Raw genomic sequence first — 24,687 nt, forward strand, 5'->3', positions numbered from 1 at the left:
CCTTGATACTGCAAAAGACCATCAACTTGAATTAGATGGATAAAATTTGAGATTAGATTTGAACCCTCAGCAGTGGAAAAAGACTGATAAAGGGAATATTGTAACTGGGAAAAGGCCACTTGTACATAGAAACATAGAAAATAGGTGCAGGAGTAGGCCATTCGGCCCTTCGAGCCTGCACCGCCATTCAATATGATCATGGCTGATCATCCAACTCAGTATCCCGTACCTGCTTTCTCTCTATACCACCTGATCCCTTTAGCCACAAGGGCCACATCTATCTTCCTCTGAAATACAGCCAATGAACTGGCCTCAACTACCTTCTGTGGCAGAGAATTCCAGAGATTCACCACTCTCTGTGTGAAAAATGTTTTTCTCATCTCGGTCCTAAAGGATTTCCCCTCTATCCTTAAACTATGACCCCCTTGTCCTGTACATTTGTCTCTGGGTCTGCTTGAAGCCTAACTCCCATTGTAGTCTCTGGTTACACTTTGAATGTTTTTTTAATTTTGTCTTTACTGTCCTGCTTAGCAGATTCTTCCAAAAATTGCATCTTAGGTGAAACTCTTATTGTTTGCATGTTACAAAATGTCAGCAGTGTAGATCGAAAGATTTTGAACAATATACTCTATTTTAAGATTCAAAGCAGGGCAGCATTTAAAATTTCAAAGCATCGCTTATTAATTTTGTTAGTAACTTTCCCTCATTTTCAAATCTCAGGTTTGGATGTTCAATATAAAAATATTACGGATCACCAATTATACAAAACCTTTATATATCAGCAATATTTTTAAATATGGCATTTAAAACCCAGCCACATATTAAATTTATGTTAGGTTTAGTTTTATTATTGCCGTGAAACACAACTACAAAATGTAATGAGGAGATACCAGAGTGATGAATGCAGGATTGTAGAAAAAGTTCCAGACTTTTCCAGAGTCAGAGACTTTTCCAGACAGTTCCAGATAAAAAAAATCTAATGTCCGCAATAAGGTAGGTTGTAGAATTGGCATTGTACACTAGTCTATGGAGGGATCGATCAAAGGCCTTGTGATCAATCTTATATATGAGGAGTTGTGAGAGATCAAACAATTAGGAGCTGAAAGTACAAACTTGCTCTGATGTACAGCAATTCATCTCTTAACCTGTATTGTTGGAGAAGCCCATCAAGCGAGAAGATCACACTCGGAACGTAAAAAATGCACCTCCCTACAAATTATGTCAAGTAAACGTCTGTTGTAAATCTGATTTAATTTTAGAAAATCTTGACCATGATTCCTACTGAAGAAGAAAAACAGAAGATCCAAGAGGCCCAGCTGTTGAATCCTGACATTCCCTTGGGCTCTGCAGAACAGTTTCTTCTAACCTTGTCTTCCATTAGTGAACTCTCAGCGAGACTACAGCTCTGGGCCTTCAAACTTGACCATGAAACAGTGGAGAAGGTAATTCAAACCTAGAAAAAAATGGTCTACGAATTGTGGTGTTTAAAAAAAAAACACATTAATTTTACAGAGTTCAGCTGAGTAGGTGAATAAATTAAGTCCACTGGAGACCTTACTGCTTATAATGGTTGTCAGTATCAAATGTTAATGAAAAATATAGGGTTTAAATTTGCATGCTTCATTCATTTTTGCATGTTTGTTGATGGCCGAAAGTATTCATTGTGGAAGGCATATTTTACATATTGTGTTAATAATGCAACTCAAAGTAGTTTGAACATGTGAGGGCATTAGGGTACAAATGTAATTAGAGAAAATTGTAAATGCTCAAAAATTAAGAACTACTGTGACAATGTTAAGTTAATAAACTGCATGGATTTGGAAAAGAGTTTTCAATCCAGATTCTTGGTCATTTAGAAACAAGGAATTGCAAATTCTCGTTTACAAAAGGAGACGCAAAATACTGGAGTAATTCAAAGGTTTCAAAGGTGTTTTATTGTCACATGTACCAATTAAGGTACAGTGATATGTGAATTACCATACAGCCATACGGGAAAAAAATGATACAAGACCCACAAATACATAAAAGTTAATATAAACATCCACCACAGCAGGTTCCCCACATTCTTCACTGTGGCGGGAATCAAAAAAGTCCAATCTTCTTCCTCTTTATTCTCCCGCGATCGGGGGCAGTCAAACCATCCATTGGGGCGATCGAAGCTCCCGCAGCCGGCGGTCGAAGCCCCCACGTCGGGGCGGTCGAAGCTCCTGCGGCTTGGAGTTCACAAAGTCGTTCTCTGACTAGAGACCGTGGGCTCCACGATGTAAAAGTCCACAAGCACCCACGGTTGGAAGTCAGAGGTTGATCCCTGGCAAAGGGATAGCGAGCTCCATGATGTTAAAGCCTGCAGGCACCCGCGATGGAGCTCTGGAAGTTGGTCTCCAGCAATGGCCGCCAACTGCTTGATGTTAGGCTGCAGTGCGGACGGTGGTACGATATGGAAAAAAATCGCATCTCCGTCGAGGTAAGAGATTAGAAAAAGTTCCCCCAACTCCCCATCCCCCACAAGCTAAAGTACACTTAAAAACATAAATTTTAACACATACTATTAAAACACAAAGAAGGAAGGGACAGACAGACTGTTTACACCTGGTGGTGCAGTATTATCGCTGAAAGTGCAATAATCAGGCTGTGTTAATGAGTCCCTGGAGAACGTGGATAGGTGTCGTTTTGGGTCGAACCCCAATATGAAACGTCACCAATCTATCTTCTCCAGTGATGCTGCCTGTCCCATTGAGTTACTCCAGCACTTTGTGTCGTGCTTTATCATTTATCTTGGGTGCACAGCAGAACTAGTCTGGAATATTTATGGTGTGCATGCCATGAATTTTCACATCAAATGTCATTTCTCCATCTGCCTTTTTCAATAAGTATCCATTTGTTGTTGTTGTAGTTGTTGTTGGTGGTGTGATATATGCAACTTCTCTGACTCCAGGATGTCAATGCTACATTCGCTTTATAGTGTGAGTGTAAATATATTGTTCAATAAATGGTGCACTCTGATCTTGAAGATGTGACATGCCCTTGTTCTGGTTACAGGAAGTTGCAGAGCCTCTACAGGATTTGAAAGAAGGAATGGACCAGTTAGAGAAAAATAAAACTTTAAGATACATCCTGGGTACATTACTGGCAATAGGGAACTTCTTAAATGCATCAAATGTGAGTCTAAGTCTCTACTACCAGTTTTCTCATTGTTTATGTGAAATAAATCTGCTTTTAAAATTGAGCGAGAATAGTTTTGGGATGTCGTAAACTGATGCAAGATGATCTTGTCACAGCACAAGGAGGACATGTTCAGGCTCCTTGCTTAAGCCATGCATTGTATTCCCTCTCCTCATAGACTGGATTCCTTCCCTGATTTAAAATACCTGTACAATTTCCATTGGAAGGTATTGCTTGGATTTTACTGTGGGGGATGAACAAAGCCTCAGTCAAGCTTTGAATCTGCACTTTGTACAGACTCTGTACAGAGTTGCATAATGCAGTTGTTCTTGACCAAACAACACCACATCCGTGCAGGAGATCTGAGACCTTTGCAAACAGGAAATGGATCTGTGCATTGTTCAATATACGAGTAGGAATGCATCTTTAAGAACTGATTGTACAGTGAAGTATGACTTTTGGTACATTGTTATATTAGCCACTGCTATTAATTATAAGCTGATTGCATTCTATAAAGATTGTTCTGTGGGTAGCTCCACCTCCAGTATTAACCTCTGTTAATGAACCACCAAAGGGCCCACAAAGACTACATGCATCCATTTGACCAGTCAGACTGAAAAATTGTATTGTATTCTTGTATTCAAATTTTATTGTCATTGCCTAGAACTTTGAGACAACGAAATAAATTTCCCGTACAGGCAGTATCATTAAAAAAAATCACAAGAAAAATAATAAAGCTGCAAAACCAGCAGGATAAAACATATTAAAAATAAAATTGAAATTGAATTAAAATTTAAAAAAAAGCACAAACACATAAAGTCCACAACATAACATAAATGGCACCCAGGTGAGGAAGGCACCATAGTGAACTCCGTGTCCCCCCTGGTCCAAGTATCACGCACCAAACCCCCCACACTGCAGCAGAGCCACTGTTCAGGCCCTCACGCCAGGTCGGAACGCTGTTGCCGAACCCCGACGGTGAGTGTCTTCCTCCTCAGCGACATGGACTTTTGATCAGCCGCCTTCCTATTTATTTTGTAATGGAGTCCACAGGTCGAGCTGGGCACTGGTTGAGACCCAACGTTGTTTTTTGTTTCCTCGTTGGGGCTCTGCGAATACTCAGGTAAATGACAATAGAAAGAGTTGGACTTTTGAATTACAAATCAGATCAATGTGCAAGATGAAAATTGATTCTGAGAGAGAAAGGACTGGCAGATGAGGTTCTATGCCCACTGGGGTCATTAACATCTGAAACAAAATCCACTTGTATCTTCATTGGCACATAAGCTGCTTGGTAACTTTTGAAATTTATTAAAATGTATTAACCAAACACAAAGTACAGAGAACATGCACTTTAGATTTATTAGGTTACGACAACGAACGGAAATCATGGTATAAAAGAGAAAGTAAGATAGTGGGACTGTTTCTATCATGCTGCAAAATAAATGTATTCAAGATTTGTTAACAAAAAATGTAAGTCATTTTAAATAGATAAATCGTGATACACTATTTCCTCAAGGTAATGATGTACCTTCTATTTATCTTGCGATCAATGAGAATTTGCAGACAAAAGAGTAATACCTGATTGTGGAAGAAATCTACCTTCAGTATATGTTCTTATGGATAGGTAATCTTTTGTCCTTGCCTAGCCTGACCTTTTCATAACGGCAGACCCATATGTGGTTGACTCTTAATAGTCCACTGAAGGGCTCAATCGATCAATCAGCTCAACAGCACTCAGGGAGTAGCAATAAATGCTGGCCATGCTGGTAATGTCCACACCTAATAAACAAATCTCCTGTTCTTAATTAATCTTAAATAAAACTAGAATAAAAGAACACAGAAGGTCATTTGTGCTAAAGCAACTGGTTAAAAAGTGGAATTCAACTAGTGCTCTTCTGCTCCTTGATATAACTCTGTAAAGTTTGCAATTTCAAGTTTATCTCCAATTTCCTTTTAAAAGTGACAATTTAATCTGTTTCACTATTAAGTAGCACAGTTCAGATCATAAATCACTATCGATTTTTTTTAAAGTCTCACCTTTGGTTCTTCCATCAATTATTTAAAATCTGTTTCCTAGTTACCAACTCTCCTGCCAGTGGAAACTATTTCTCCATGTTTATTTTGTCAAAGCTGATCATAATTTTAGTCACCTCTACTAAATCTCTGTTTAACCTTTGCATACCAATGGAGAGCAATCACAGTATCTCTATTCTTCCCACCAAGCCAAAGTCCCACATTCCTTCATTGTACTCGTAAATCTCCCCTGTACCCTTGCTGAGTCCGGGGCCTTCGGAGCGCAACTGTTTGGCAAGGAGGGCCAAATTGACCATTCAAAATACTATTGAGGATTATTCCCGTGAACAGGGAAGTTTCAAATTTCCTAAATGATTCCGTCGCTCCATCTGCAGCCCATTGTGGGAAGTAGTGGGAGAATACCAAATCCATCCCGTTTTATAGCAGCTTTGCTGCAAAATGTGGGTGCTACATTACCTCGTTACATATTGCCTCTGAGGGAGGAGGAGGGGAAGATTTTTTTCATAACATTTCATTTTGAATTAATATACTGTAATTATATTTAATTACATTGGGTTTTTTCACTTTTAAGTTACTTAAAAAATAATATTTGTCAAGTTGGAAAATCATTAGAACACAAACATCTCAAAAATAATGATTTTTAAACATTTTAAATATAATATTAAATTTTAAATAATTCGAACATATGGGGAAAACCCCAATATATTTAAATTTGCCAACTACAGTGACTTCCTTTGTCCTTTATGCGTGTTTGCGAATGTCAGTGGCATTCACAGATGTTGAAATAGTCTGGTTTCATTGATTGACTTTAATAGGGCTTTCCTCAAGACGGTGTCTTTACCACAACATTTATAGTTGAGTTTATTGTCATATGTAGCGAGGTACGGTGAAAAGCTTTTTAGTTGCGTGCTATCCAGTCAGTGGAAATACCATACAAGCAAGCTGTCCACAGTGTACAGATACAGGATAAAGGGAATAATATTTAGGGCAAGATAAAGTCCAGTAAGGGCCGATTACAGAGAGTTTGAGGATCTCCATTGAGGTAAATGTTAGGTCAGGACTGCTCACTAGTTGCTGATAGGATGGTTCCATTGCCTGATAATGGTCTGGGCTACGTCCATAATTCTCTGCAATTTCCTGCAGTCTTGGATGGAACTTTCTACGACGCATCTGTAGAAGTTGTTGGTGAGAGTTGTTGAGGACATGCCAAACTTTCTAAGTCTTCTAAGGAAGTAGAAGCAATGGTTTGCTTCCTTGGCCATTGCCAAGGGACTGGACTGGTGTATTGGAATGCATATTGTATAAATGTTGCTATTAACCATGTTGGGACAGTCTCCCTTCAGAATGTGTTGCAGGTAAATGCAGCAATGGGAGTAATGAGTGTGGATGACTCATATAACCATATAACCATATCACAATTACAGCACGGAAACAGGCCATCTCGGCCCTTCAAGTCCGTGCCGAACACTTATTTTCCCCTCATTGCTCACCAAAATGTGCATGGGACCTATGTGATGCAAGCGAGATTTAGATTTTGGCAAAAATACAAAGACTGCAATTAAACCAAGTGTTCTAGCTGCAACCTAACCTAATAGTGGATTAGCATTACTTATTCTGTATTCTGGGCTACTATTTACATAGCAAAGGAAATCTTAACACTTTGTCTTGACATTAATCTCAGAAATCAAGATTTTAAATAAGTACTTAACTCTTTTACAGAGTGTAATATAAAAACGAGAACACTTACATTTTATGTAATAGAAACTAAAATATAATCCTTTTATCGTAAAATAACAAAACAAATGTTATTTTATGATCAATTGGATTTAGTAAAAACTCTGTTGCTCTTCAGAAAACTAAGATCAAGATTTTGAGCTGTTTTATTGCAGCAAGGAAATTAAGCATCTGGCCTAGTTTGCAGCTACAGATCACTGATTTCTGAAGATTTTGTTGGAGAAGTTCGAAGAACACAATTCCCCGTGGAGGAGCTGGGAACTGATCTCAGCAGCTTCTGGATTTCTGTATTTAGCTCCATGTACATATGCCAGAAGTTACCGTTGTGTTTTGCAATGTTGAAGTAGCAAATGCTTCCCATCTTTAAAGTCTCCAAATCTAAGCCTCAGAAAATAACAAATAAACATAAGATGTGCAGGAAGGAACTGCAGACGTTGATTTAAACCGTAGATAGACACAGAAAGCTGAAGTAACTCAGCGGATCAGGCTGAAGGGTCTCAACCCGAAACGTCACCTTTTCCTTTTTCTCCAGAGAAGCTGAGTTACTCCAAATAAACATAAGATGCTGGTTATCTGAAAAATAAACAGAAAATGCTGGAAACACACACAAGTCAAGATGCTGTAGTAAGAGACACAGAGTTAAAACTTCAGTTGAAGACCTTTCATCAGAACTCAATCTAGGCCCATGATAGATAACAATGAAAGGCTGAGATTAGATTCCAGCAGTTGAAATACTAACTTTTCCAAATATTTAAATACCTATTTAAAACCTTGATTTATTGGATTAATGTCAAGACATATTAGTAAGGTACTTTTGGCTTTGAAAAACATTTTGTTGGGTTGCAGAGAGAAGCACTTAGCTAAGGTACCCCTGGTTTTGTAAAAATCTTCTGTAGAATTGGGATAACAACCAGAGAGAAATAATTAACTAAGGAACTAAAAGATGTTACATGAGCAACTCGGTGTCCAAGGAAATGTTTCTGGCCACTAAGTATAATGCCATTTAAAAACACTTAGCAAATCAAACGACGTCTGTGGAGTGAGAAACTTTGGAGGTGAACATTTCAGGTATACAACATTTTCCCAGAACTGCAATACATGGTAGATTTGATATTTGTAATTAATAATTAACTATGGGGCCCAAAGAAATGGGCAGAAAACAAATTAGGTCTATGTTTAAGAAATGTTTAAGAAGGATTAAATGAGATGAAGGTTGATTGTGCAAGTGAAATAGGTGGTAATGGAAATGTGGAAAACTAAAAGTGCAAATGGGATTTTGTAAAGATAGAAGTGCAAATTATTACGGGTGATTCGGATAGTTGGACAAAACATGCAAAATCTAGCAAAACAGGCAGAGTTTTAGTGGCCCAGTACAGCGCAGGGGAGGGAAACCCCGGTGGGGGGGGGGGGGGTTGGGTGGAGGGGAAACGTCCCCCCACGTCCCCCATGTTTTGAGAGGTGGGGGGTCATTCGGATTTTAAAACCTCCGCTTTCTGCGGGTGGAGGGGGGGGGGCCGATTGGGCGAGAGAGGGTCACACGGACCCCCCCCCCCCATTGTTTTGAGAGGTGGGGAGCATCGGCCCTTCGAGCCCACCGCCATTCAATATTTCTGTCATCCAACTCAGTATTTTTACCTGCCTTCTCGCATTTCCGAGAGATCCCAGTGGGGGTAGGACTGCTGATCGAGGGCGCCGATTGGACGAGAGAGACGTCGGTCAGCAGGCAATGGGGGCGGGACATGATGATTCAGTGAGATCTGGACTTCCCCAACATCGGAAACAATCTGTGGGGTGGGGGGCACTGAGGATAGAGTACGGTGATTGGAGGAGGGAGATGTGGCACAGACCTGCGCCTCATCTGCAGCCAGGATCGATCCCGGCCGGGTATCCGGCGCTGTCCCGTCCCCACCCGAGTTACCCCCCCGCGGGTGGCCAGAGAGGTCGGGAGTCAGACGGGCGTGGTACCCCCAGGCCCACAGCCAGCGCAGAGAAGCAGCGCTAAACCCAACTCAACTATGCCAGGTTAACCTGCCTGGATTTGCGGGAAATATGGCCAGCGCGGAGAAGCAGCACTGGTGTCCCGTCAGTCCAGTCAGGGCTTGTAGGTTAACCCGGCGAGACAGAGTTGAGCTGCATTTAGCGCTGGATTGAGCCTCCGAAGCTTCGCGCATGTGTGTGTGAGTGTGCGCATGTGCGCGCGGCCACCAAAATATTCTGTCCCCCCTGTCCCCCAGTCCCCTCCATATTTTGATAGCAAATTCCGTGCCTGGTACTGTGTACTCCATGGGTGCAGTCTACCTAATCAGGTAATGGTGAATACCTTTAGGGGAAGAGTGCATAAGGCCAGAGTTACGCCTGGAAGTGGAATGATGAAATGAGATCAAAGCCACCGTGTTGTATTCCTCAAGTAGATAAATGACTTGAGAAGATAACTGGATGATGGAGGATTGGAATAGGTTAACATCAAGAAAGAATTTCGTGAGACACAGAATGAGGGAAAGGAAGGTTGTGTTTTAAATGGGTTCCCAGTGGACCTGGCTGAAATTGTCATCGATAAACCTGCAATGCAGAGCCTGCGGGTGAAATGTGAGTGAGATGTAATGGTATTCATATTAATATTAATGTTGGGAAGGTGAAGGGAAAACCGCAAACCAAGTCTTTAGAGCTCAGTGAAAGGAATCTTAAAGAGAATGGGAAAATATACTGAACTGTTAAGGGCCTGACCCACGAGCATGCGACTCCATGCGGCAAGTGCGACCTAAAGGGACGGTCCCACCAGCACCCGCGCGGACGTCGAGTGAGTGACACGGCGTTACCGCGCAGAATTTTTAAACACGGTCAGTTTTTCGGAGCCCCGTGCGATGTCGGGACCAGCTCCGCACAACTCCATACGGCTCTGGCGATCGAAGTGGGACCGGCCCCGCGAAGTGGTACGGCAAGCTACCACGTTAGGTCGCACTTGCCGCATGCAGGCGCATCATGCTGGTGGGACAGGCCCTTTAGGTCGCACTTGCCGCATGGAGTCGCATGCTCGTGGGTCAGGCCCTTAACAGTTCAGTATATTTTCCCATTCTGTTTAAGATTCCTTTGACTGAGCTCTAAAGACTTGGTTTGCGGTTTTCCCTTCACCTTCCCAACATTAATATTATTAATATGAATACCATTACATCTCACTCAAATTTCACCCACAGGCTCTGCATTGAAGGTTTATCGATGACAATTTCTGCCAGGTCCACTGGGAACCCTTTAGGTCACGCTTGCCGCATGGAGTCGCATGCTCGTGGGACAGGCCCTTTAATTCATTAATATGCATGCCAAATATCAAATGAAGTTCAATTCCCTGAGTGGAGTTAACAAACTATGCTGAATAATTAATTAATAATGAATAATGCTGCAAGTAACATAGCTGGTGAATTCATCAATATACAAAAGTAGTATATACATCAAAAACAGATAAAGTTAAAAGCAATTTTCCATTTCCTTTACATTTCCAGAAAGAACAAAGTAAAAAAGAAATTTGAAATAATTAATAGTAACAGATTAGCTAAATGTGTTCTTTGTATGATTTTACAAACTAGTGGAAAAAAAACCCCCATCACTAACTAAAGTCAAGGGCGGAAGCTAATGAAGATTTTATTTTCTCCATTACAATTTCATTTAATGTGACTTGTTACCAAATGACAGCAAAATGATTGTCGACTAACAAAAAAAAAGCAAAAAGCAATTGTTGGGACCAAATTAAAGATTGATAGAATTATAGTGCTCATCGCCACTTGTTGACCATAGAAACAAGGAACTGCAGATGCTGGTTTGCAAAAAATGACACAGAGTAACTCAGGAAGCATTGCCGGAGAACATGGATAGGTGACATTTTGGGTTGGAAGCTATCTAAATGGAATATAAGGTTCCTCTAGTTTGCGTGTGGCCTTGGTTCTGACCTTAATATCTTGTCCATTGTCAAAGTGAGGCCACCCACAACTGGGGGAACAGCATCTTATATTCTGCTTGTTCAGGTTACAACCCAAAGGTATGAACATTAAACTCTCCATTTTTAGATAACTAACCAACCCCCCCCCCCCCCCCCCCCCCCACTTCCTGTTTCCTCCCTCTCCCCAGTGTTCCATCTGGCCGAGCACCTATTTCTGCCCTCCCTCTCCCTTCCCATCTACTGTACATTCTTTCTTCCAACTCCACAATTCAATCCTCTTGTATCTCACCTTTACTTTTCATCTCTGGCTCTTGTCTGACAACCTGCCTATCAAAACCCCCTCACCTGTATCCATTTTCTATTTGCCAGGTTTTAGCCTCTTCCAGCCTTCTTCCCAGCTCCGCACAATCAGTTTGAAGAGGGATCCTGGCCTGAAACCTGGCAGATCCATGTTCTCCTGAGATGCTGCCTGACCCACTGAATTACGCTAGCACTTAGTGTCACCACTTGTTGACTGTAACTTTGATGAGACTGGACAGTTTTATATGAAGCTGTTTAAACAAAAGGCTGTCAAAATGTCTAATTCCAAGTTTTAAAAATCAGTCGTGTCTGAGATAAGAAAAGACAGAGATCTGCCGATAAATAGTGACATAGATCTGACACAATGCAGAATGCAATGGGTCTTTTGGTTCATTTTTTAATTAACTTCTCCAACAAGCAGGAGGTATAACTAAATGCAACAGCAACTAGTCATTACTCCTTTCTTATTTTATGAAGGTTGCATGTTGGCCCATAATCTAAGAGGAGATCATGTGGAGATATTAGGAACCTGGTCAGATTTGGCATCTTCCATTGCAAATATTTTGCTGTGGTCAGGAGGTCACGAGTGTTTAATTGACATATCCACCAGAAACGGAACAATGAAATTCTTTAATCTTGCAGCTTTACAGGCATATTTACACAACACAACAAATAAATATACAGTAATACATTCTGCAATAATGAGTAACCAGACCAGAATAGTGCAAACCAAAGTACATGCTGATTTACTCCAGCATTTATGGCTGTACACAGTGCAACCTATGCAAATTCCACAGATGTTTGTTGCTGAAGAAGGGTTGTAGTTAGGGTCGTACATGGCGGTTCACAATTTTGATGGGAAGAAGCTGAAGGTAATAGTGTTCAGGCTCTTGTACTTCTCTCCTGATGGTAGGTAGTATGGGCCAAAAGCAGGCAGGTGTGACTACTGCAGTTGGGACATTTGGTCAGTGTGGGCAAGTTGGGCAAAGGGCCTGTTTCCACACTGTATCACTCTATGACTATGACTCCAGTAGCGAGATGAGAGTATGGCCAGGGTGGTGTATGTCATTGATATTAGCTGCTGTCTTGAGGCTGTGCTTTCTGTAGATTCCCTTGATGGCGGGGAGGTCATTACCCGTGATGGACTGAGCAATATCCACCACTTTTCGCAAAGTCCCTCCTCCTTCTGCGGTTGAGTTTCCAAATTAGGCCATGAAGGATCCTGTCAGTGTATTCTCTCCAGTACATCTGTAGAGGTTCACAAGAAGTTTCAACGACCTTTGAAAAAAATATAGTGTTTAAAGGAGGGATTTTTTTCTCCAGCAATGAGCATTTATTTGCACTTGGAGTCATAGAGTGACACAGCATGGAAATAGGCCCTTAGGCCTAACTTGCCCACACCGGCCAACATGTCCCAGCTACATGAGTCCCACCTGCCTGCGTTTGCCCCGTATCCCTCTAAACCAGCCCCATCCATGTACCTGCATAAATGTTTCTTGAACGTTGCAATAGTACCTGCCTCAACTACCTTCTCTGGCAGTCCGTTCCACACACCCTTTGTGTGAAAAAGTACCACTCAGATTTCAATTAAATCTTTTCCCCTTCAACTTAAACCCCTGTCCTCTGGCCCGCGATTACTTCACAAACCGTAACTCCCTCTAAAACTCCCTCACCCAACTCATTGTCTTTTCTTCTGTCTGTTTTTCGAAGCAAATGTGAAGGATACAGATTTATATTTGTAGTAAGCACATTACTTAAATCCAATAGAGGTTGACTGATTATCCAGTAAGGCATTTTTGGGTCCATGGCAGCCTGATTGTGATCCTTTGCATAGCTGGATTTCTGCCAAACTTCTATTTGGACTCACTAGATGGCGGTGAGCTGGAACAGGACCATGAGGGATATATCTTCTCTGTTGTATAATTCAAGTTCAAGTTCAAGTTCAAGTGAGCTTATTGTCATGTGTCCCTGATAGGACAATGACATTCTTGCTTTGCTTCAGCACACAGAACATAGTAGGCATAGACTACAAAACAGATCAGTGTGTCCATATACCATAATATAAATATATACACACATAAACAAATAAACTGATAAAGTGCAAAAAGCAGATAATGTCCGAGCTTTGTCCGAGCCAGGTTTAACAGAAGATAGTCTTTGGTGGCAATCACCCACATCACAGCTCATACTTTATTTTGTATGAATTTTATTTAAAAACCCTTGTCAGGAATGCTATGAGTGAGATCAACGTTGTTTCCAAACCACATCTTCATCAGCTCAATTAGGACTGCACTCTTGCACCATTTGCAGCAGAACCTCCTGAATGTTCGCATGGTCTCATGCACAATTATCAGCTGCAAGGTTCTGTTTTTTGGAAGCAAAAGAATGTTTTCTTAAAGCGTTTGATATATTTTTGTGGCTTAAGCATTTTTCTCCCCTTTTTCCTTGTAGGCCAAAGGGTTTGAGCTGGGGTACTTGGAGAAAGTTCCAGAGGTGAAGGACACGGTACATAAACAATCTCTTCTTCATCACATTGCAACCATCGTGGTGGAAACATTTCCAGATAGTTCCGACCTATACTCTGAGATTGGGGCCATCACAAGGTCAGCCAAGGTATGTCAACAAAATATAAAAAGAATTCCGTCTGTCTATTATCCAGATGGCGCAGCAGTATTTTCCAGCCAGAGCAGAAGGTAACAAAATATTCTCAATACTTGAGAACATTTGCAAGTTAGGCAGGTTGGGGTATTTTGGAAGCTCAGGAATCAACCAACTTCACCAAGGATTTCATTTGGTAACGTTGCTGGAAAGCTTGGACGCCAATATTTTTTTTAGATTGTGGAGAATATGAAGACTTTATACACTAGTCCAAAAAATGGAGAAGGCTGTAAAGTAGCATGTGGAATCCAGCCTGGAGGTTATGCAATGCTATCATAAAAACTGCTCTTCCTATGATGCTCCCAGTGCAGCAGAGAATACAATGCCAGCATCATTAAGAATCAGAGTAAAGGTAGGCCATCCACATGGATGCTCCAACCTGCTCATCATTTGACTGTGTTTATGATTGACCTTCCAAAGCAAAGACCTTTCAATGCCGTTGAGTCCGATTTCCGGCTTTACCCCGTGTATTTGCGTCTCAGGATTGTGACCCGTCTGAGCAACAAGAAATAACAAGTATCGAGCAAAAAAATTAGTTCTCAAACAACATTCATCAAACTATTCGTGAAGAAATTATGGCAGTCAGTTTGTGCACCGAATTCCAGTAAATTTTAATCAAGTATGGAATCAAGGCTACTGAACCTAAACCCTATGCGTAGCCAGAGCTCCCACAGACTCCCTTTCTAGCTTGCGTCACTAAATGATGAGATCCCATAAGCAACAATGTGAATATAAGATTTCTTCCCCAGGTGACATAGTTACATGGATGGAAAGGTCTTGGAGAGATGTGAGGCAAATGTAGGTAAAGGGACTGGTTCAGCTTGGCAAATTGGTTGGCATGTATGAGTTGGATGTTTGTTGCTGAGTGACTCTAAAGGATAAATAAGTACCATGGATACCATGTGGTCTTCATGTGGACCCCTGGATCTATTGTGCCCGCAGACAGGGTGCCTGGTTGATATTAGATCTGAAAGATGATGACTGTGGATGCTGCAACTCCCTCTTCTTCTTAGTACTCTACTGAAATGCCATATAACCATATAACCATATAACAATTACAGCACGGAAACATGTCATCTCGGCCCTTCTAGTCCGTGCCGAACAATTACTCTCCCCTAGTCCCATATACCTGCACACAGACCATAACTATCCATTCCTTTTCCATCCATATACTATCCAATTTATTTTTAAATGATAAAAACAAACCTGCCTCCGCCACTTCCACTGGAAGCTCATTCCACACAGCTACCACTCTTTGAGTAAAGAAGTTCCCCCTCATGTTACCCCTAAACTTTTGTCCCTTAATTCTCAAATCATGTTCTCTTGTTTGAATCTTCCCTACTCTCAATGGAAAAAGGTTATCCACGTCAACTCTGTCTATCTCATATACATGGGTTTCGGTGGTAGGGTTTGAAACCACAGTTTTCTGCTGAATGAGTAGCCTTTGAGTGTTGGCTGAAGAGGTAAAAGGATTTGCTGAGTGTTAAAAAATCAACATTATGTTTGGCTTACCTTTCAACATGAAAATAATATAACAAGGCAGGCATCTTGGACCATCCGAAGGTAGCTTCCAGCATACTAACAACTTGGTATTAGGTACCTAGTATGTCACGCTGCCTTGGTAAGGCCAGCAGTATAATCAAGAATTATGCCACACCCTGGGCACTCCCTCTTCTCCCCTCTCCCATCAGGCAAAAGGTATGGAAGTGTGAAAACGCACACCTACAGATTCAGGGACAGTATCTTCCCAGCTGTTATCAGGCAACTGAACCATCCGGTCACAGTTTAAGGATAAAGGGGAAATCCTTTAGGACCGAGATGAGAAATACATTTTTCACACAGAAAGTGGTGAATCTCTGGAACTCTCTGCCACAGAAGGTAGTTGAGGCCAATTTATTTAAGAGGGAGTTAGATGTGGCCCTTGTGGCTAAAGGGATCAGGGGGTATCGAGAGAAGGCAGGTACAGGATACTGAGTTGGATGATCAGCCATGATCATATTGAATGGCGGTGCAGGCTCGAAGGGCCGAATGGCCTACTCCTGCACCTATTTTCCATGTTTCTATGTTTCTATTTCACCGCAACTAGAGAGCAGTCCTGAACACCAATCAACCTCATTAGTGACCCTTGGACTATCTTTGATCGGACTTTACTGACTTTATCGTGCATTAAACGTTATTCCCTTATCTGTACACTGTGAATGGATGGATGGTAATCACGTCTGACTGGTTAGCACGCAACAAAAGTGTTTCACTGGACCTCAGTATGTGTGACAATAAACTAAGCTAACTAAACTAATGTTAATTTAATCCTTCACACTACCAGACTCTCCTTTTGCTTTGAATCAGCTCCTCTCTCCCTGGCATTGGAACCATCTCATGCATTGTTTAAACAAAAAACAGATTGGAAAAGTGCAAATGAATGTGAAAGCTGCGTGCAACCTTCAAGAGAAAAGTATAATTTTCCTCGACAATGAGATCATTTCTCTAAAACTTGGCATGCTAATTTCTGTTTTTTTTTTAAAGTCACATATTTAATTTATTTGCATCTCTCAGAAAGACCTTGCCTTAAAGCCAAATAAATGACAGTAATGTGTTAACAGGGTACAACGCTGTATAATCTTTCAACTGCCAGACAGCCTGGTGTGGATTGCTTTAATTACCATGCAATATAAAGTATGACTCACTAACCCAAATTCATTCCTGTGTTTAAATGTTCAAAGTGACCTTGAGCCAGTCTTCCAATATTGCATTTCATTTTAAGATGGGAGGCAAATGACAATATCACGAAGCATTTTGTTTCAGCTCTTGCTGTTCAGCTGCACAGAGGGAATGTCTACTCCCTCACTCCATTCATTTCCCCATATCCTTAAAGAACCCAGGCAAATATAAAATTGCATGACCAGCAGCGAGTGAATCTGCTGACCTAATCAACCGAGGTCTAGCCAGTAGTGGCAGCAGGATGTTTTACAATGCTGTTGTCAGCCATGTAAAGGACAGGTTTACAGTCCAGTGGTCTGTTGGGATCTGTGCCCCTGCAAGCCTCTTCCTCACTGAATTAACGATCTTCGCCATGAATCAAACATGCCAAACCATTGGGAACTGACGTCTGTCAAATTAATTGCTCCATTGAGTATTGGAGCATCTTGGGAACCCTGAGGTCCTTTAAATCTGTAAATGTTAAATATTTTACTAACTGAAAATAAGTCTGAAAAAAAAAATTGTGTTAATTGCCTTGTTTAATGTTAAATGCATCAAATGGTTTCAACTTTTCAATGTGGTTTACCGCTGATATAATCGTGACCTTGAACATTTTAAGGGAATATATCCTCTTCTCCATGTTACATATAAATGCAGAATGGCTGGTTGAAGCTCATACTCGTGTATGAGTGTAAATTCCATGCATTGGACCATTTCCACTTAAAATGCCAGCTGGTTGAGGCTTAGTAACAGCTTTATTTTAGTCTAACCATCAATGCAATTAAAATTGGCCCAGGCAAGGTTCTTTAAATTTGGATAGTGCCCAGTGCACTCCAGAAATTGAAGATGTTCTACATTTTAAGCAGCTCTGTCTAGGTACCCCATTAAGATCCTTTGTCTCATATGGTTTCTTCTTTTACTTCATGTTTTTTTTTCCTTGCACAGTTGAAATGTAGATCTGCGGAGATGATGAATGGATCATTCTGCAACTATACTCAGTTTCTACACAGAGCATACGGAGGTGCTGTTTGTCACATTTTGGAGGTTTATAAGCAAGCATTCTTGGTATTATAGAATGAATGTGTGCATAGCTATCGACCAGTGGCACTAACGCCGGTGGTGATGAAGTGCTTTGAGAGGTTGATCATGGAGCAAATCAACTCCTACCTGGACCCACTGCAGTTCGCTTACCGCCACAACAGATCAACGGTGGATGCGATCTCACTGGCCCTCCACTCCGCTCTGGACCACTTGGACAACAAAAACTCATATGTCAGGCTGTTATTCATCGATTACAGCTCGGCATTTAACACAATCATCCCCTCCAAACTGGTTACCAAACTAGCAGAACTGGATCTCTGCGCATCCCTCTGCAATTGGACCCTCGACTTCCTCATTCACAGACCATAGTCTGTTTGGATTGGTGGAAATGTGTCAGCCTCGATAACAATCTGCACGGGAGCACCTCAAGGCTGCGTGCTCAGCCCCCTGCTGTACTCACTCTATACTCGTGACTGCGTAGCCGGTCACATTCCGAACTCCACTATCAAGTTCGCTGACGACACCACTGTTGTGGGACGTATCACTGATGGGGGTGAGTCAGAGTATAGAAGAGAGATCGAGCAACTGTCCATATGGTGCCAGCACGATAACCTGGCCCTCAACACCAGCAAAACCAATGAACTGATTGTGGACTTTGGAAGGAGTAGGAGGGGGACCCACAGCCCCATTTATATCGATGGTTGAAAGGGACAAGAGCTTCAAATTCCTGGGTGTGCACATCTCTGAAGATCTTTCCTGGTCCGAGAACACTAATGCAATTATCAAGAAAGCTCATCAGTGCCTCTACTTCCTGAGAAGATTACGGAGAGTCGGATTGTCAAGGAAGACTCTCTCTAACTTCTACAGGTGCACAGTAGAGAGCATGCTGACCGGTTGCATCGTGGCTTGGTTCGGCAACTTGAGCACCCTGGAGAGGAAAAGACTACAAAAAGTAGTAAACACTGCCCAGTCCATCATCGGCTCTGACCTTCCTTCCATCGAGGGGATTTATCGCAGTCGCTGCCTCAAAAAGGCTGGCAGGATTATCAAAGACCCACAACATCCTGGCTACACACTCATCTCCCTGCTACCTTCAGGTAGAAGGTACAGGAGCCTGAAGACTGCAACAACCAGGTTCATGAATAGCTACTTCCCCACAGCCATCAGGCTATTAAACCTGGATCGGACAAAACTCTGATTATTAATAACCAATTATCTGTTATTTGCACTTTATCATTTTATTTATTCATGTGTGTATATATTTATATTATAGTATATGGACACATTGATCTGTTTTGTAGTAAATGCCTACTATGTTCTGTGTGCTGAAGCAAAGCAAGAATTTCATTGTCCTATCAGGGACATGACAATAAACTCACTTGAACTTGAACTTGTGCACATGACAAGTACAAACATATCAATTTGGTTCCTGGGTTCTTGTTTCAACAATGGTCATGAATGATCTCATTGTAACTTCAGCTCAGTATTACCTCCTACTCCCATCCCAGAATTGAAAAAAAACGTTTCATCCTTTTGCTTATCAAGAATCTTTCAGCTTGGGCTGGTACGAAGGTAGGAAAGGTTTGGAGGGATATGTACAGAATGCGGGCAAATGGGACTGTCTTCGATGGGGCATCTTGATCAGCATAGACAAATTGGGCCTGTTTCTGTGTTTTATGACAATAACCTCTGCCTCCACAGAATCCACATTCATTGTCTTTTAAAGAGAAGACGATGAATGTACTCCTTCGCTCTATTCAAAGAAACACTTAGCTCCAGCTTACCACACTGACTAAAGGGCCAGTCCCACGAGCATGCGACTCCATGTGGCAAGCGTGACCTAACGTGGTCGCTTGAGCCGTACGGCCTCGCGGGGCCGGTCCCACTTTGATCGCCGGAGCTGTATGCAGTTGTGCGGAGCTGGTCCCGACATCGTGCGGGGCTCCAAAAAACTGACAGTGTTCAAAAATTCCGCGCGGCAACGGCCTTCCGGCCCGCAGCCGCCTCGACGAGCATACGCAGCGTCGCGACGCCGGACGCACGTCTTGACGCCGTACGTCACGCGCGAACTTCCCGCGGACTTCGCTCGAACTTCACGTCACTCACTCGACCGCCACGCGGTCCCCGCTTCCGGTTTGGTCGCGCTTGCCGCATGCAGTCGCATGCTGGTGGGACCGGCCCTTTAATATGTTGGTCCGGTCCACTGCATGCATAGTATTCCTAGCTTTTGTGATAGAGATGAAAATAACAAGCGTAGTATGCTAAATATCCTTATGGACAGCAAACGAGAAGAAAACTGTCTTATTTCGTACAAATCAAAATCCTTGAATAAAAAATAAACATTTCTCCATTCCAGCGAGCCATGCTTCGGTGCAGAGCTGATCTTCCAGGTCATTCATGAATTTTTTTTTCCGCTGCTGCCACTGTCATGCCACTACATTTCTACAGCAGAGAAATAGGCCCTTCGACCCAACCTGCCCATGCCGACCAAGATGCCCCATCTGAGCTAGTCCTGTCTGCATTTGACTAGTATTCCTTCTGAACCTTTCTTATCAATTCGGCATTAGTTTATTTTAATCCTTGCAATTAAAGTAAGCTATGGTGCACCTATTGTGCAGGAAATATTTAATTATTTTTTTGCAAACTGTAATTCTCAGGTTGACTTTGATCAGCTTCAAGAAAACCTTTGTCAATTGGAGAGGAGATGCAAAGCTTCATGGGATCATTTAAAGGCAATCGCAAAGCATGAAATGAAGCCCTCCCTGAAGCAGAAGATGTCTGAATCCCTGAAGGACTGTGCCGAGAGGATCATCATTTTAAAAATCGTTCACAGAAGAATAATAAACAGGTAGAATATGAAGATTCTTTTCTAGCCATGATGTAAGTTCAAGATGTTTTCAGGATAATTATGTTTCAGATTTTTTTTTTATTCAATCAAAAACTGTGAAAGTGGCCAAGTTCCCTGCTGCAGATGTGTTTTAGACACAAGGATAAAAGGTAGAAACTACAGCAAAGTGAATCTAAAGTTTGTGATGAAATGCAATTGAGAAATTATTTTTAAAATATGGTTGTTTGCTGCATTGGGAAAAAATTGGCTCTGGTTTTAAACACCTTTTGAAAGGGGATATTTAATATTTTTTTAAATATCAAAATTTGCTTTGAATATTTCAAGTTAAAAATAACAGTTGAGTGTTCAGTACTTTCTGCAGAGGTTTGTACTAATAGTTTGCAATCTCACTGTCCTCAATGTCATAGAGTGTATAGCATGGATGGAGGCCCTGTGGCTCAATTTGTCTATACCAACCAAAAAGCACATCAACATTGATCCAATTTTCTCACACGATTCATACTTTTCTTACCTATGTACCTGTCTAAATCTCTACGAAATGTGGTTGTTGTACCTGCCTCAACCACTTCCCCTTAGCAGCTCATTCCATAAGGTACGCAAAGGTACACAAACTCTGAAGAAGGGTTTCGGACCAAAACGTTGCCTATTTCCTTCGCTCCATAGATGCTGCTGCACCCGCAGCGTTTTTCCAGCATTTTTGTGTACCTTCTAAAACAGCTCATTCCATAACATGTGCCACCCTCTTTGTCAAAAAAGTTCCCCTCAAGTTCCTAAATATTTCCCCTTTCACCTTAAACCTATGCCCTCTAGTTTTTACTTCCCAAGCTCTGGGGGAAAATGGCGGCAATAACTTTATATGTACTCCTCAAGATTGTATACACTTCTATAAGATTACCACTCAGTCATAGACTCATACAGCATGGAAACAGGCCCTTTGGTCCAACTGGTCAATGCTGGCCGATACCCCATTTATGCTAGTTCCACCTGCCCACGTTTGGCCCATATCTCTCTAAACCTTTCCTATCCATGTACCCGTCTGTGTGCTCCAAGGAATAAAGTCCCGGACTCTATCTATAACTCAGTCCCTTGAATCCAGGCAACATCCTTGTAAATGGTGTTCAAGAATGAACTGCAGATGCTGGAAGATCGAAGGTACACAAAATTGCTGGAGAAACTCAACGGGTGCAGCAGCATCTATGGAGCGAAGGAAATAGGCGACGTTTCAGGCCGAAACCCTTCTTCAGACTGATGATCCTTGTAAATGTTTTCTGCACTCTTTCCACCTTAATGGCATTTTTCTTTATAGCAGGGTGACCAAAACTGAACACCATATTCCCACTGTGCCCTCACCAACATCTTGTACAACTACAACATAATGTCCTAACTTCTATTGCATATAAGGGATACAATTCCAGAACACTTTAAATAATAAGTGAGTATTAGGATGAGGATGAAGAAATGAGAAGATCTAAAAACAGGGTTTAATGAGAACCACAACAACATCTACTGGATGCAAATAAAGCAGAAAGCTGAGTTGATGAGACTTTGTCATGCCAAGCTATTCCTTCGACTGTCCTAAATGTGTGCTTGCTAAGTTCCTGACCTTGGATAGATCATTTTAAGGCTTCATCTGCCCACAAGGAGGCACGGGGAGAAGGGTCTCAACCCGAAATGTCGCCCATTACTTCTCTCCAGAGATGCTGCCTGTCCCACTGAGTTACCTTTTTGTGTCTACCTTTGATTTAAACCAGCATCTGCAGATCTTTCCTACACCAGTTTTTTAAACACTTAACAAAAAATGACTTTAGAAATGGTTTGCAACTGGTTATCCACCTGCTATCTTGAATAATTCATCATTACTGTGCCAGGATGTGTTCGAAATTAATATACTCCCAATGGAAGTCTAGTGAGTCAGCCGTAAAATTTGCAAGTGCAGGTGCATACATTTTACAGTTTTGAAGTCATTGTGTCATGCAATTGTACACACTGCATGTCTGGATTTACAATTTGCACTGGAAATCTAAGGTTGTAAAACTTTATTTCTCTGCTGCCCCCTCATATTTTCTTCCCATTGCAGATTTCTCCCATGCACCATGTGTTCTTATTTACTGACCTGTTCCTTCTAAATGATTTCTATTGCATCTTGTATGTCACCCAAAAACAATTTGCAGCTAATGAAACATGTTGTTTTGCTGTCGTAATGCTGAAAACACAGCAGGCAATTAGCAGACAGCAGGGTTCCACAAACAGTAGTGAGATGATTTCCCAGATCGTTATGCTTCAGATCATCTTGTTTTAGATCATCTCGTTCCAGTTTGAAGAAGGGTTCGACCGAAGATAGACACAAAATGCTGGAGTAACTCAGCAGGACGGGCAGCATTTCTGGATGGAAGGAATGGGTGGTGTTGTGGGTTGAGACCCTTCTTCAGTCTCTTTATGTCACCTGTCCATTCCCCCTCACGGATGTTGCCTGACCTGCTGAGTTCCTCCAGCACTTTGTTTTACCCAAGGTTCCAGCATCTGCAGTTCCTCGTGTCTCTATGTTTTAGCTATTGGTTGGTGGATGAGGGATTAGCAGGCATCCCTTGCTCTGCAAAGTAGTGCTATTGTGGAATGTTAGTGTCAGCTGAAGGAGGCGGCCCTGATAATTCACTGCCTCGGTATTGAAATATCTTGAATGGGACTTAAAGTCCTCAACATTAGTACTCTGAAATGTGAGTACTACCCTGAGGTGCACTCAAGAAACAGTTCATATCGATGGTATAGCAGGTACCTGGAGAATTTGCCTCCCAATAACAGGCTTAGTAATATTTACCGAGAACAAAGGGGGACCCGGTTTGGGGGGGGGGGGGGGGGGGGGGGGGGGTCAAGAACTATGGGCGCCAAGAACTATGAGAGAGGTCAAGGCATTGGGGGTTCAGTATTGATGTGGATAGAGAACTGGCTGGCAAACAGGAAGCAAAGAGTAGGAGTTACGGGTCCTTTTCATGGCAGGCAGTGACTAGTGGGGTACCGCAAGGCTCATCTGGGTTTCAGCTATTTGAATATATATTAATGATCTGGATGAGACACAAATTGAAGGCAATATCTCCAAGTTTGCGGATGACACTAAGCTGGGGGGGCAGTGTTAGCTGTGAGGAGGATGCTAGGAGACTGCAAGGTGACTTGGATAGGCTGGGTGAGTGGGCAAATGTTTGGCACATGCAGTATAATGTGGATAAATGTGAGGTTATCCATTTTGGTGGCAAAAACAGGAAAGCAGACTATTATCTAAATAGTGGCCGATTGGGAAAGGGGAAGATGCAGCGAGACCTAGGTGTCATGGTACACCAGTCATTGAAGGTAGGCTTGCAGGTGCAGCAGGCAGTAAAGAAAGTGAATGGTATGTTAGCTTTCATTGCAAAATGATTTGAGTATAGGAGCAGGGAGGTACTACTGCAGTTGTACAGGGTCTTGGTGAGACCACACCTGGAGTATTGCGTACAGTTTTGGTCTCCAAATCTGAGGAAGGTATTGCCATAGAGGGAGTGCAGAGACGGTTCACCAGACTGATTCCTGGGATGTCAGGACTGTCTTATGAAGAAAGGCTGGATAGACTTGGTTTATACCTCAAGAATTTAGGAGATTGAGAGGGGATCTTATAGAAACTTACAAAATTCTTTAGGGGTTGGACAGGCTAGATGCAGGAAGATTGTTCCCGATGTTAGGGAAGTCCAGGACAAGGGGTCACAGCTTAAGGATAAAGGGAAATCCTTTAAAACCGAGATGAGAAGAACTTTTTTCACACAGAGAGGTATCTCTGGAACTCTCTGCCACAGAGGGTAGTTGAGGCCAGTTCATTGGCTATATATTTAAGAGGGAGTTAGATGTGGCCCTTGTGGCTAAGGGGATCAGAGGGTATTTAGAGAAGGCAGGTAAGGATACTGAGTTGGATGATCAGCCATGATCATATTTGGCGGGGGGCTCGCGCCAAGAACTAAGAGGAGACCCGGGGGAGATGGGGGGGGACAGACACATGGAAGGGTTGAGTACTTTTTGGAACCATGTCGCCTAGCCATACACCTATGTACTTGACAATAAAGTACATTAAAGTATCATCAAATATCATTTACCAACTAGATTTGCCAGTTAATGGTGCTCACACTGTGATGTGAATAATTCAATAACATAAAAAGAACAAGCAAACAAATGCAAAATGATGTTGGAAAGTTCTTTATAATGCTATGTCATAGTTTATTTGTGTTAATTACTTCCAGCATCTTAGAAGCTTATATGAAAAGCA

At 42.0% G+C, this 24,687-nt stretch overlaps 1 protein-coding gene across 9 annotated transcripts in view; it reads left to right on the forward strand.

The window, feature by feature from the left end:
• Window positions 1–24,687, forward strand: part of LOC129706915 (FH1/FH2 domain-containing protein 3-like) — a 649,864-nt gene that overhangs the window by 587,988 nt on the left and 37,189 nt on the right. For all 9 annotated transcript variants that reach the window (XM_055651616.1, XM_055651562.1, XM_055651571.1 and 6 more), the window contains 4 exons: window positions 1,260–1,442; window positions 3,040–3,159; window positions 13,613–13,774; window positions 20,215–20,405. In XM_055651616.1, the coding sequence (XP_055507591.1) occupies window positions 1,260–1,442; window positions 3,040–3,159; window positions 13,613–13,774; window positions 20,215–20,405 (656 nt within the window). The remainder of the gene's footprint in view (window positions 1–1,259; window positions 1,443–3,039; window positions 3,160–13,612; window positions 13,775–20,214; window positions 20,406–24,687) is intronic.

The sequence above is a fragment of the Leucoraja erinacea genome, chromosome 2, assembly GCF_028641065.1.
Source record: "Leucoraja erinacea ecotype New England chromosome 2, Leri_hhj_1, whole genome shotgun sequence".
NCBI lineage: Eukaryota > Metazoa > Chordata > Chondrichthyes > Rajiformes > Rajidae > Leucoraja > Leucoraja erinaceus.